The sequence below is a fragment of the Pundamilia nyererei genome, unplaced genomic scaffold (genome assembly GCF_000239375.1).
Source record: "Pundamilia nyererei isolate P.nyererei 1_Seehausen unplaced genomic scaffold, PunNye1.0 scaffold00013, whole genome shotgun sequence".
Classification (NCBI taxonomy): Eukaryota; Metazoa; Chordata; class Actinopteri; order Cichliformes; family Cichlidae; genus Pundamilia; species Pundamilia nyererei.
The window spans coordinates 4,995,110-5,009,649 of NW_005187414.1; the positions used below are offsets into that span (position 1 = coordinate 4,995,110).

The 14,540-nt window shown below is 39.8% G+C and overlaps 1 protein-coding gene across 7 annotated transcripts in view; it reads right to left on the minus strand.

The window, feature by feature from the left end:
- Positions 1-14,540, minus strand: part of mdga2a (MAM domain containing glycosylphosphatidylinositol anchor 2a) — a 191,565-nt gene that overhangs the window by 75,753 nt on the left and 101,272 nt on the right. For 4 of the 7 annotated variants that reach the window (XM_013908734.1, XM_005724980.1, XM_013908736.1 and 1 more), the window contains 3 exons: positions 14,230-14,426; positions 9,372-9,507; positions 8,906-9,175 (listed from right to left, as the gene is read on the minus strand). In XM_013908734.1, coding sequence (XP_013764188.1) covers positions 8,906-9,175; positions 9,372-9,507; positions 14,230-14,426 — 603 coding nt within the window. The remainder of the gene's footprint in view (positions 1-8,905; positions 9,176-9,371; positions 9,508-14,229; positions 14,427-14,540) is intronic. The other 3 variants (XM_005724984.1, XM_005724982.1, XM_013908735.1) reach the window with 1 other exon arrangement.

Below are 14,540 nucleotides of genomic sequence, written 5' to 3' on the forward strand. Positions count from 1 at the left end.
TCACATTAGCACCAACACATTCCCCATGCATCAGCAGCTTTACAAAAATCACAGCCACACACATCCCCATCCCTAAATGCTGCACCCAACCTTCACGCTGACCTCTGGCTTTAATTTATGTTTAAACAGGTATGCGCACATATAAAGGCATACTCACACACATACAAATACAAAGACGCATAGAACCTCTCTACGGCCACAGCGCAAGAGCCGGGACCGCCTGTGCCAGTCCTGACCATCCAGCCGTTCAATCTGGCATTCATGAATGGAAATATATTCAGCTTTTGACCAGAATTTATTCCAAAGCAAATTTGATAAGGGTCATTCTCATGTTGATTCACATGCTAACAGAGAGGTTTTCACAAGGCACGTCATTTTTGTTTTCCCACCACTAAACAGTCTAAACATAAACAGCAGGGAGCCCCCAGCGAAGGACTGTATTTTTGCTTCTCTGTGTATGACAGCAGCAAGCTTCCAATCAGAGTTACAAAAATAAGGATGGCGGTTGCTCGACTTTGCACACATTTATGCTCAAATACGTGTACCCGTGTACTGTAGATGCATGCAATTAGTTGCACCAGCGTTAGCAGTTCTGAATAATGAATACCTTTGGCATAAAAGCCTGTAAGCAGCTTAAAAAGGTGTCGATGCCTAGATTTGCCGGGACATCGAGGATGAATATCTGATTTTGAATCTTGTCAAAGTGAAAGCAATACGCGTTTCTCTCACACAACACAGAAGGAAAACATATTTGCTTTGGGAATAGATGGGAAACACATGCACAGAGAGATGACTGTGTCTGTGTTGGAAGACATAAAAACACAGCGCCAGACCAACTGTCCATTTCAACACCATCTACAGACAGTTCTGTCATAATTCACCAATGCTCCATTTGAAAGCTGCCTCCTCATATTTGCCACCCTCCCTCCACTCCAAAAAGAAAGAAACAACTGAGTGCAGTGAGAGTGTCTTTGCATTGTCACAACAGATATATCACAACTGGTGTCTTTGTCGGTTATAGAATAGACTCAAGTGGCAGAGAAAAGCAGGGTATTGACCTGCATTTGAAGACGTGTTGCGGATCCCTAATCCATAAAAAGGATCCTGTCAGCAGGGTGATGTGATGCCAGTAGCTCGCTGGGCCGGCTGTGGAGATGGCCAAGCCCTGGAAGGCAGTCTGGCTGGTGGGACAGTATGGCCACCGAAACTACCATCTGCTAGGGAGAGATGTGTGTTTTCACATACACAGCCCCCTTTGGCAACAGCAGTTTGCTAGGGCTTCTCAAGGACTGGAGACAAGAGTGAACAAGCTGAGATAGGCAAAGAGGAGGCCACAGGGTGACCCTGTAAATTGAGCAAAATAAACTCAGAGGAGCAGAACCAAATAATTTTGTATTTCACGTACACGTGAAGTAAAGCAATAGCTAGCCACTCATGGGTACGCTCTCCTCCAAAGTGCTTACATTTCCAAACGTTTAGCCTTCAATGCCTCTTACTTACACACGACACATTCATTAGAGATTGGCAGAGCATTGACATGTACACACGCATACTGTACACACAGGCAGGCAGACAGAAGGTCTGTTCTTTTAATCCAGCAGTTGTGCCATCGTGTAGCTCAGTGAGGGAGATAGAAGCAAGGACTGCCTTTATGGCGTGGAAGTATTCAGACTGTTTTGAATTTGTGGGTGAAAAGGGAAAGCAGATCACAGTAAAATGCAAATTGCGTGTGGGTGATAGTAAGTGTCTACTTAAAATCTGAAGAAGCACCTGCTGCTAAGCAGAGCTCCAGAGTGGCCCACTGAAGAGGAGAATGACACTCCAAAACAGCACTGGCTACTTTTTTAGTTCAGCTAAAGCTACAAGTAAAAAATCCAAAAGGCTGTGACTGGTTCCATAGTGCAGGACATGCTACCAATATCCAACCTGATATCACATCAATAGGGAATGAGATCAAGTCAGTAGATTCAAAAGTATATGTACAATAAGATAAAGGTCCTCTACACCAATGACATGTACAACAACAGGTCCTCATTTTTGGTAAAATTAGTAGATGACAGAGTAAATACCCTTTTAAAGAGATCAAATTTTGTAACTAGTAACGTTGAATTAAAGGTACTAATCATTAACTATTGCTAACCGACCTCAACCACTATTGCATGGAACAAAAATGCAAGTAATAGAAGGAAGCATATATTTTGTAGATCATAGGAAAATTATTTATGTGTTAGAGAAGAAGAATAAAAAGCAGCATTTACTAGAGCAGCATTTCTCTGTCGTGTATGAAGTGGGTCACGACGTAATATGAGTTTGACATCCCTGATGTGTATGTTTGGGTCTTTGTTAATGGTCACAACCTCATAAGATTCACCAGAAGATCAAACTCAGAAATCCTTTATCTGTACACTAGGACTGAAAGATGGATTAAGCATAGTGGTCATTGTTCTTTACAATGTTTGGGTTATATGCTTATGTGAAATAAGGGATTTAGTATATAATGTGTAGCTGCAGGGTACTTTCAAACATCACAATTTTGGGAAATCTAGTGAATGCTTCTGCTGAATCTACATTCCATAAACAGAAGCAACGTGTGTCAGATTAATCTCTTGTAGCTTTCCGAGCATTACTTCATTTATTCCTCATAACTCTCTTGTTATGAGTTATGTAACCTTTTTTTAAGATTTAGAAAAAATCTACAGAAAATTCTGTGATGGGGGGAAAAATAGAAAAAATCTGATTTGCTTCTAAATTCAAAGACCTAACAGTATCCATGGTGATAGAAGTTTCCCAGTAAAAATGGAAATTTAGCACAACCCCATCATGGCCCACCCACCAGCCCCCTTAATACGGCGCGATGCTGTGAGTTTTCTTTCATGCCGCGTGACACTCACTTACAGGAAGAATCACTTCGAGGGAAGCGCCACAAAGATGCCGCAAAAGCACGAGTACGCAAAGGAGAAAAGGTTCTGAAAAAGAATGACTCACAGTTTGGTTTAAAGAAAAGCAGTCGTCAAACAGATTATAATTATCTATATCATGCTGATACGCTCGGAGCGACTGATGAGACCAGCCCTTAAGTATCATGTTGTTTAAAATAAAGTACATTGTGCTGATGCTTGCGCTTAAGCCTTACAGCAGAATCTATTTTTGGTACAAATGATATGTTAAATCATTGAATCTAGACATATATCTACCATTGCACAGCTATGACGACCACAATTATTTGGTGCATGCTAATCCCAAAATTGAAATTGAGTTAGTGACAGCTCATCAGACTCAAGAGAGCGATCCTGAGATATGTGATAGCCTCCTGAACCCACCTCCTGCCAATTAGTGATGTCAAGTTAGACAACATCGCCTCTCTTTTTAACTAACTGTTCCTCACAGTTTATTTTCCTGTCAGATAAAAAAAAAAAATCAAAAGAGCATTGTTTTTGGCTTTTAGAGCATTTATTCTATTTCTAGTGTTTGGTCCAAATTAAATTTGACACCAGTGATGTTTTGCTTGACTTTGGATTGTTTTGCGTCACATGATTGTGACAAACTGAGGCATGATTCTGTCACCTCAGTTTGTCTTCCTTTCTAATTGACTCTGCTTTGATGATATCGCTCTGTGTCCAAGCTCAGCTATCATTCAAGTTATCTGATCAAAATACGGTCTTTGTGAAAAGTGTTATTTCCACTGTCTGTCGTGATTGATCCCAGAGCTGTACTGACACGAGGGACTGTTCATTAGTCAGATAAGAATGTGCCCAATTTATTTTCTTTTGTCAGAGACCTTTTATTTGCTTTATCACATGTTCATTAATTGTGTCATTTTGACTGTTGCACTCCCTTTCTATCTTTCATTTATGTCTGTTTGCTGTTTGATGTGTGATGACTCATTAATTTTATGTACCTGAATTCTTGTCAATTCTTCACCCACCCCTCCTATCTTACTGCTGTGGTCTAAACATCTAAATGGAAGTCAAAGTGATATAAGCGGGTTTTACGAGCCTTTAAGACTTAAGTCTTTCATACAAGGACGCAGTACAGTGCAAAAGTCTCAAGGCACCCAAATGTCTTTATATTTTTTTTTAGGAAAACAGATGCAACAATTTACTGAAAGATGCAAAAACAAATGGGAATGCAGCTTTTAAGAGAAAAACAGAGTTCAATTGTAACAAGCAGGAGATGAAAGCCAATGTTTGTTTGGACCGCTTTTATTCTTTAACACCTGAACTCTCTAAGGCAGCTTTCCTGAAACTTCTTTAAGGAGTCTAGAGGAATAGTTCTCCAGGCTTGTTGAAGGAGATTCAAAGTTCTTCTTTGGATGTTTCTTTCTTTTGTTCTGTTCTCTATCAAGATGATCGTGCACAACCTCAGTAATGTTAATATTCTGGGGAGGCCAATCCCTGACTGAGAGTGGTCTGCTGTGAATGACTTTGTGTTCAGAATTCCATGAATTCCATCAATATTCCCATAACAATATAAAATGTTCAAATTTGTCATTCTTCAGCTTTTTCTTCCTCTTTCCCTTCCTGAATAATAGCTTCTTGATAGCTACCCATCAACTGAAACCATCTCTGATGGGATGCAAAAGCACTGTGTCAGGTCATTGCCGGATTCTTTCCTATTTCTTAAGGACATGACTTGCAAATAGTGTTCATGTTCTGTAGATAGTCCTCTTCAGGCCTGCCACTTCTTCTTTTTTCCATCACTTGTACAGTTTCCTCAAAATGTATCTATGTACTCACTCTATACTATGCAGAGATATGGCAAGTTTTCAGGTAAAAGCTCTTTGGGAATCACCTTGTTGGAGCAAAAATACTATTTTATGCCTGTCAAACTATTTATGGCATGTTTCATAGATTCCACTAATGAAATAGAAACAAATTACAGAAAGATAAAAAAAATAAACTTGGTTCTTTGCTACGTTGTTGGTTATATGTGGACACAACAGTGGCACGTCTCTTGATTCACAGGTCAGTGCTATATGGTTTTAGAAATATACATATATATTCTTTTAAACATGGTTTAAATGAATATTTTTTCTGTTGCTAAGTCAATACAACTTTAAGAACAGTAACAACTATATAAAATATCCAAGTCAGAGTTATATAATGCATTAAACTTTTATATCTGGCGTGATGGCACAAATAAAATACTTATTTGTCTGCAAACCGCTGCATAACAAATCAGTGGCTGCGTATGTGTTTGCTACTAGATATTCAAGCAGAATAATGCATATTCTTCCTGTTTAACTTTTTATGAGTGCAGACAATGCTCCATAGGCTTAGACAGATGACAGAGGTCTATATATTTAAACAACACATGTTTAATAAAGGTAGTGAATTCTCTTTTATGATATTTTACTAAGATCTCATATGCAACGTACTGTGCATCCAGATGTGAGACACATCAGCGAGTGTGTCATATTTATTGCAGTGACTGCCTGCAGTGAGTGTGCTCTGACTTATTCGCTCCTATGGGACACCTGACATCTCCTCTTTGATGCAAGCCTTTCAGTTCTTAAGTCTTCAACTGTATGGGCACTTTCACAATACGGAGACGGGGTATATCTGTCAGGGGGACCATCAGAGATGATTTGTTGATGATTTGATTTTCAGCCTAGGGAGCATATGGCTGCATAAATAAAAGCTTCCAAACAGACTCAGCATAGCGGCGACCTGATGATGGAGCTGTGGCATAATCTCTGAGATGGAAAGAGAAAATTATGACAAACTGCACTTCTGAGCCACTCTGCTAAACTCCTGTTCATATGTCTTCCACTTATGTGCGAACAGAGAAACGTAAAGTATGATCATTGCACCAATGCTTGTTTTGTTTGTCAGGCTTAAGCTAATTAATGCATGTTTTTATTCACCTGCCTCAGATTCCTGCATTTTCTCATTCAGGGCACTGGTATCTTCTGTTATGTCACAGATAAAAGTCTGATCAAACACCATCCTTAATCCTCAAGCTTAGTAACGGCAATCGATTTAAAAGTATGAAAGTCAATTTCCTCAGGCGCTGTGCCGCATCGCTGCCGCTCTTATAGTGAAATGGCTTTTCTTTACAAATTCGAACATTGCCTTTATTAAGAATTAGTCCTCAAATACATTTTCAGCATATGACTTTTTTTTTGACATTTCTTATGCCAAGTTCATATCGAGTACAAGTGCCCATCATCTGCTGGGTATCCACTTTGATAGCGAGCCATCAGTACGACGAGCATGCAGAAAGTGGTACTCAGAAAACAGTTATTTCTGTAATGAGCTACAGCAAGATCAGATGCTCCTCTGCCTCCTGTGCCACTCAGGTGAAGAGCAGCTTGGAAAATAATGTTTTTCTGGTAATGACCAAGCAAACAGCAGTGACCCTCCTCCAGCTGCTCTTGTTAAATTTGTGATAACCACTTCTTGAATCAGTGTATTTTAATTAATGGCTTCGCACTCTCTTCCCGCTAGCATTACCTGTCACGATCCTGGGTCTTTTGACCCAGCGTTTTGAGTTTTAGTTTATGGTTTATGTTTAAGCCCTTCAGGTTTTCTAAGTTCCTTTTTTTGTTGTTATAGTTCTTTGTCATTAGATTCCCCTTGTGTCTTCCACCCCTGTTAAGTCTCCCTTGCCCTTCATGTGTTTCATGTCTGTGTCTTACGTTGTCATGTCTGCGTCTTATGTTTCCTGTTTTATTTTGAAGAGGTCTTGTGTTCCTGTGTTCATCGTGTTTAGTTTTGCTCTTCCACTGTGACGTCGTTATGTTCATGTGTTCAGCTGTTCCGCCATGTGTTCCCACTTCTCTCATTAGCCTCCTGTGTGTATTTAGTCTGTGCCTTCTCATTCAGTCTTTGTCGGATCGTCTGCGTTGTTCCCAGCCATGACCTGCGTTCAGGTTTTCATATAGCCTCATCATCATTGCCATGTTTAGAGTTTTGTTTGTTTTTCTGTTTTCCAGGGTTTTTAATAATAATGGATTGCATTTATATAGCGCTTTTCGGGACCCCTCAAAGCTCTTTACAATACCACTATTCATTCACTCTCACATTCATACACTGGTGAAGGCAAGCTACAGTTGTAGCCACAGCTGCCCTGGGGCAGACTGACAGAAGCGAGGCTGCCATATTGCACCATCGGCCCCTCAGGCCATCACCAGTAGGCGGTAGGTGAAGTGTCTTGCCCAAGGACACAACGACCGAGACTGTCCGAACCGGGGCTCGAACCAGCAACCTTCCGATTACAAGACGAACTGCAAACTCTAAAGCCACGATCGCCCCATAGTTTCATAGTTCATGTTTCCTTTCTAGTTTACCCAGTTTAGGTTATTGCTTAGTTTGCATTGTTTTTGCCTCTTTATTTTTTACTGTTCTGTCTGCCTTAATAAACGGCTCATCATCAGTTAAGTTTGAGTCTTAGAATATCTGCACCTGGGTCCGCTCTTCACACTCCACGCAGTTTCCCACGGCAAACTGTGACAATTGCCCTCGACTGTTTTAAAATTATCCACAGCTGAAGTAAAGGTTCGATGGGTTTGTAACTTTAAACCGCACTTTTTTATCAGAAGCTATCGAGCCTGTGAATATACTTAATATAAACATATGAAGAAAACAGAGAAAATTTCAACTCTTCCTTTCAATCAGCACAAAGGGAATTTGCCCATTATTTCAGGACTGTGGCTTGTTAGTTTTATTTGTTATTTATTTATCTATTTATGTCCACATATTTGCTATAGTATACCTTTTTCCCACTTAAAACTCAAATGAATTACTACAATCCAATAAACTATTAAACAGTCACAGGCTTTTTGATTGTCCTCTTTGGCTGGTGTGGTCAGAAACAGCTACTTCGTGAAAAGAGATTAGTTGAGCATACTAAAGGGCCCATTAATGTCGTTGCAACCAGTGAGATCACCACAGCCTCGTCACCATTCATTCCAGTGTTGATTGCATGGGTACTTGCTGAAGTATTCTACTTAATGCCACTCAAAAAAAACCCGTGCATCAGCACTGGTACTGGAGCAGTGGAAGTCAAAACAGAAAGCAAAGTTACTGCAGAATTTTCTCAAAAACTCCTCTTTTCAAGCTGTTACAGCATCTTACTCTGCATAAGCTAGGAATCTCTGAGCTTCTGCATTGATATTTCTTTGAAATGGCAATGAAAAGCGACACAATCGGATTCTTGTGTGTTCAACCCAACCATGCCGGCAACGGGACCTGCACGAGGTTACACCAGAACGTGGTTTGTGCCAAGGGATGTGACGTCATTTTTGCTGCATGCTGTGTGAGTGACGGGTATAAAGGGTATAATATAGCAGAGACAGACAGCATGAGACTGGATAAAATGCATATTTTTAAAAATGAGGATCCGTAAAAATTAGCCAATATTTGGTTGCACAGCAGGTTATAAGAAACACATATGTTGTCATTGTTTATTGGTTTGAAATCATTCGTAAAGTTTCCACAATATCCCCAAGCATTTCGTTTGGTTTGTGGGTATAAAATAAAAAAAGTATTGAATGGTACTGTTAGCCATATTATTCGATCTACACTCTAAGGATTTTTTTTTTTATAGTTGTGGAGGTATTGCAATAAAAAAAAGGAATTTATTGGGTTTTCAGATTCTTAGATTCCATCTGGATGCCTGTCTTCAGTATGTGGATTCTGTATGGCTTCTAAAATTGGCAGAACAGACTTTAGGGTTAGCATTAGCAGTGTGACATGGTGTAAAAAAAGGTTGGAGTGTGGGTTTCTGTTTACCAGGCTAAAGACATAGCTAGTATTAACGACCGAATGAAAATGGAAGTCTTGAAAGACACATTTTCTAAATATAAACTTTGATACTTTTGCACCTAGATAATCAAAAAAAATAATATATATCTTATGTTGGGATCTATATATTGTTTTTATATGCAGGTATGCATTCTCACCTCGCACTACAATGGTAGTGGACTTCTTAGCAGGGTTTCCCACATTGTTGCTGGCCACGCAGCTGTAGACCCCCGCCTCATCTGAGGTGATGGCCGGAAGCGTAAGTGTGCCGCCCTTCACCACACTTCTTTGTGGCAGGCTGTCATTACTGCTGACCCAGGTGAGAATGGGAGGTGGCTCACCTCCAGTAGTGATGCAAACCAAGGATACTGTCTGTCCTGGATTCACCACAATAGGATCCTCTACCAGCAGTTTGATGGACGGGGATGCTGTGGAAAAAGAAAGCATCGATGATAGACTGGAGGAAGATGGACGGCTTTGACAGTTATGACAGTTACAGAATAACTCAGCTGAGAAAATGCATGACAGTTCATCTTTCTCTTTCTACATCGTTCTTTTTTAGGATATAATTATTTGGTTGCAATAAGCTTTCTGTGCACAAAAGTCAGTAATGATGTGGAGTACCTGTCTTATTGGTAAGTCTGAAGATAACACTGCGGTCAGGAATCCCACACACATTTCTGACAGAGGCGATGCAGCTGTAGTTAGCGTAGTCTTGGGGACGCAGATTCTTCAGCTTCAGAATCTTCGTTTCCCCCTGCAGCTCAGACGAAAAAACAACACTGGTATGCAAATGTGTGCAAAAATATGAACATAATCAAGTGAAAGGAATATAAAAAAATAGGCACTGGGAAGGAGAATACAAAGGCCAAATTGCTCCACAGAAAAGTCGATATTTATTAACACGTATGTAATTTTAATAAAGGCAGGTGAAAAAGTGCCACAGAGTTCAGACATTTGATAGTTAAATCTAAATGAAAATGATTCTGATGTTTTTCAGCAATGAGTGGATTACTCTCTAGTGAAAAGCCCTGTAGCATTTTTTGCCACAGAGCTCCAGGAACACAGATGAGCACAGTAGGGGATCTCTCCACAGAAATGGCTCGCCCATTGACAAAGTGCGTTTGATTCCAACCGGGCCTGTCGACTATGAGCCCCACCCGAAATGTTACAATAAGGATGTAAATCTTTGATCTGGCTGACTCCAGTGTGTGGGTGCAGGGATGCGTTGGGGAGGGAATCAAAGATGAGTCAGCCACATGCTGTGGCAGCACACACAACGCTGCAATCACTCACGACTTTCACACCCTTTCATTTCTGGTGAGGCTCATGGATAAATTAATTGCATTAGATGAGCCATGGACCCAACATTTCGCTTCCTTTATTTTTCCGTTACCACTTTTGCTTTGAAGCGGATATCAGGGGAACGATGCCTATGGTACTGAGGTATTCAAAATGCAATTGGTGCAACTGGTAGGAAAGAAAATTTGGAAAATGCAAGGGGTTAAAGCCATTAAACCAAAGTGGTCCGAGGGATTGATGACCATATTGATGGACAGACTGAACACTAAAGTACATAAAGAGCTTTGGGAATGAGACTTAATAGGTGTCTATAGAAATTTGGGAGGAGTGTGGTGTCTATCAGCCAAAAAATATGGCATCTCTAGCTTTGTTTTCATGCTTTAACTGCATGTTTGTGAGGAAGAAAAACTAAAATTGAAACCACTTGGGCTTAAGATGTTTGGTGGTAAAAATGACTTGAGGGTATTTTTCATGCAAGCAGCAGGACACTGGCTCTGGGAAAATATCTGAGGGAGATGAATCAAAAAAATGGTTACCACATTCTGAGATGGGGTAACCATTTGAGACACTTTTTGCCTTTTTAGCTTTTTAATTCATTAATAAATCATCCACTAGACTGTTTGATTACCTACTTAAAAGCCTTGACACTCGGATCAAAATAATTTGCTAATTCCTCACAGGAAACACTAACATTTATACCTGCAAATCTGATACAATAATAATGCAAACTTTCACCAAACAATGTGAATAAAAAAGGTCTTATCAGCCTCATTTCACATTCTTGTTGCTGGTCAAATTGTATCTAAGTGAAGTGAACTACATTAGGCCTGCGGTTGTAAATGTTAATAAGCAGTTAATAAATTGATTTTCTTTCTGACCTTTTCCATAAGCTAGCTGAACAAACAGTCGGTTTCAGTAGGCATCCTAATTAATTACAGCAAAAAAACAAAAAAAACAAAGGTTTTTTTCCACATCTTGGCAACTCCAACACTGATATTACAGCCCATCACAAATTAGAAAATGATACATTACAGCTTATTGTCATTTTATAGAAGGTAACATCTGAAAAAAGAGAATATCATAGCACACAAAAACATCAAATCCATAAGTGTTAATTATTCTAATAGCCTAAAATTGAAGCAGAAATAATGGATGAAGTGGATAATTGTGCTATTTTCGACACATTGCAGGCAAAGTTTTGCGGCCAGAGGGAAAACGTTACAGACAGCAGGACGTGGTTTCTACAATAAAGCCACACCTCTGCTCGCTTAATTATGAACTGGTTCAAAATGCCACTCCTGCATTTCTACAGTATCAGTGGGAATATAAAGCATTTTGCTGGGGTGGAAAAATTGTGCCAGAGTGAAGAAAGGAAGTCGTAAAGATAAACTTAACTAAAAATCCATGGATAAAAAAGGAAAAGGAGACAAAAGGAGACAAAAGGAGACAAAACGAGACGCTGCAGCTTTGATTTAGGTCAGTTACAAGTGATTCCCTGAATAGTCTGCGGAGAGTTCAGGCAAGTTCCAATATATTGTTGAAAAATAATGTTATTAGCCATTTATATGTGCAAATTACTTGGAGTTTAGTCAGGATTTATTTGGGGTTGGATTCACGTAATGCTAATCTCTGAGTTTTGGGTTGTGTTCAAATTTCAGACCCAATTAAAGCTTTAATAGAGGGCAGGATGAAGGAGCGAGGGAAGGAGCAAAGAGGTATGAAGAGCAGGATGGAAGGGAGAAGTGTCTTTTGGGGCCCGGTTGTGCAGCTTCTTCAGACTCCTTCACCCACTCTATTAGTTCCCAGCCATCTTTCTCCATTTGGCCAAACATCAATTTCACTTCTTTTTTTTTTCTTTTTTTAAAAATCTTTTTTCCTTTCCTCTTGCCACTTCTTAAGCCTCTTTTCCCCTCTCAGATGTCTTTTTCTCTTTGTCATAGTTTTGTATTCTCTCAGACGCTCCATTCCACATACAACTCACATCCAATTCGATCAATTAAACAAAAAAGAAAAAGAAAACTACAATTCCCTCACAAGTGGCTGAACAATCTCAATCAGTTCTTTGTTGACTGCACAAAATCCATTTTGGAACAAAGCTTCTCAATTTTCAGACTGTAAAGAAAATCCACTTGCTCATCTGAAAGAACTGATTTGTGAAGAAAAGTCTTTCCGCAGCCTTTCAGCATCTGCAAATCCTTAATATGTATGTAACTCATGAAACTGGGTTAGTGAGGCTGGTACTGCACTCTAAGGTATGCAGCAGGGTTTTATAACAAATAGCCACAACAATAATGTTATTGCCAATACATAATCAAATCACCTAAATCAAATAGAAACACTATAATTACGTGACAACGTGCTGCGTTGATTCGGTAATTAGCAACTGCCTCTTACTCATCTCGCTAAAAAAAAATGCAGAAAGGGTGTGCGGCTGTTGTGACAGTGTGATGTTGGGTTTGTTAACACATTGTTAAATGAGGTTAAGATATATCATGATTTACATTTGTATGTGTATGCATCAGTTTTAAAGCTTTGCAGTGCCTTTAAAAATATGCCATAATATGCAATAATACAGTGCATTACCAATATTAATAATGGCACTGCTAAGAAAGATGGTTTACTTTAGGTGCAGGGCTTATTTTTATTTTTTTTTCGAAAGGCCATTTATATTCGTAATAAAGGCCATTGCGTAATTCATGGAGTGCAATGAAGCTTCACATCTGATGGCAAAAATAATACTTTGCTCTTTCTGTTTATTGCAACTGAAACCAAAACGCGGTCCCATGGTGAGAGAGTAATATACTGTGGGAATTTCTGGAGAATTCCAAGCCTTTTTTTGTTTGTTGGTGTTTTCCAAAACTGCTTGATTTATAATGAAAATGTTTGTTGGAATTTCTTTCGCCTTCCCATGGTTAAACAAACAGCACACACACACATGAAGGTGCCACAGCTGCGACTTAATTCTGGTCATGAGTGGATCGCTAAATAAATATGAGAGCACGCTGTGAGACAGAGTTTCAGCTAATTTAGCACCTGATAAACAGAGCTTGTGCTTTGCCTTCAGAAGGTTATTAAATGGTTTCAGACCCTCTGTACGGTATCAGCCTATTTGTTCTTTCTTTGTAGTCTCTGGGGGAGGGCACAAGGTGCATGTCTTAATGACAGGTTGGGAAAAACAGAATTCAAAGACTTTTACCAAAGGTTCACATTCAAATGCTAACAACATTAGACAACAGTCAGTAAAAAAAGACGGCTGTAGAGTCATGGTTGGAAACTTGAACCCATCTTGATGTGTTATGATGATGGTGGCAATGTCAGACAAATCTACAGACTGGTCTGTGAGCATCTGGCAACCCGAGCAGTTTTAAGTGGTTGCTGGAGGTTGCGTCAGTTGCTGGGAAAAATGCAAAAAATGCAAAATCCTCAATCATAAAGGCTGACAGACCCGTGACAACCACCTGTCACTATGGAAAAACATATGTTCTCCAGCTGGTTAAGAAAAAAGCCTCCTTGCGTTCGCTTTGGTCACGAGGATATTGCTGTGATCATGTTTTTAATGGAAGTGGTGGACTTGTCGAGCGTTGGTCAAGCAATAAAGTCGTTCTTCGTACAGCAAGTTCTGCTGTCTCTTTAAAAATGCAACACCAGAAATGTTGTCTTCAACGTAAAAGTATCACCTTTTGTAAGAAGGAATCAGCATTAAATCATAACTTTGACTGAGAATGTAAACCCCGTCCATTTCAAGTTCATGTCGCACTTTATCAAGTTGTACTATCAATCAGCTAGTAATTAGCAAATATTTGCAGAAAAGCATGAAAATCAACAGACAACCTGCTAGCAACCAAAGCAGTCATGAGTGACAGCCAGCCCCATAGGAGCCACGGCTAATTAATCAGAAAGCACGTTTCCCTAGTAACCAATGGTTGTATCACGTCCAATATGGCGGATAACCCGCGAGCCATGTCCACATGGTGTCACATAGGAAGGCGCCGTGGAAGTCTTTCTTGACATTTGCAAACACTTTGTTGATGAATTTGTTGTCTTGGCTATTACATTTGTTTCGTAATTCTTGGTCATACCATGTCCTTCTTTTAGACCTTTAAAATAGATCAACTTTCTCTACATGTGCCATTCATTTTAATTTGAGATATTCATTCAAATCACGTTCCTGTCGACTTACCTGTGTGAAAAATGGCTCATAGATCTCCACACCCTTGTCTGAGCCTTGCGTCAGGACCTCTCTCCCACGATGCCAGCTGTAGCGGACAGGCGGGTTGGAGTTAGCCACACAGCGGAGGAATACAGTCCTCTCATAGTAGAACTGTTCCTTAGCTTCTCCTATACTCTGGTGCACTGTCACCACCGGGTCATCAAGGTCTGTGAAAGGATCCCACACACACACAGAGGAGGAAGGCATTAATAAACACTTTCCCATTTCTCACTAAACAACAAATCTATGGATCAATATGTTACCATATTTCCAAAAAAAAA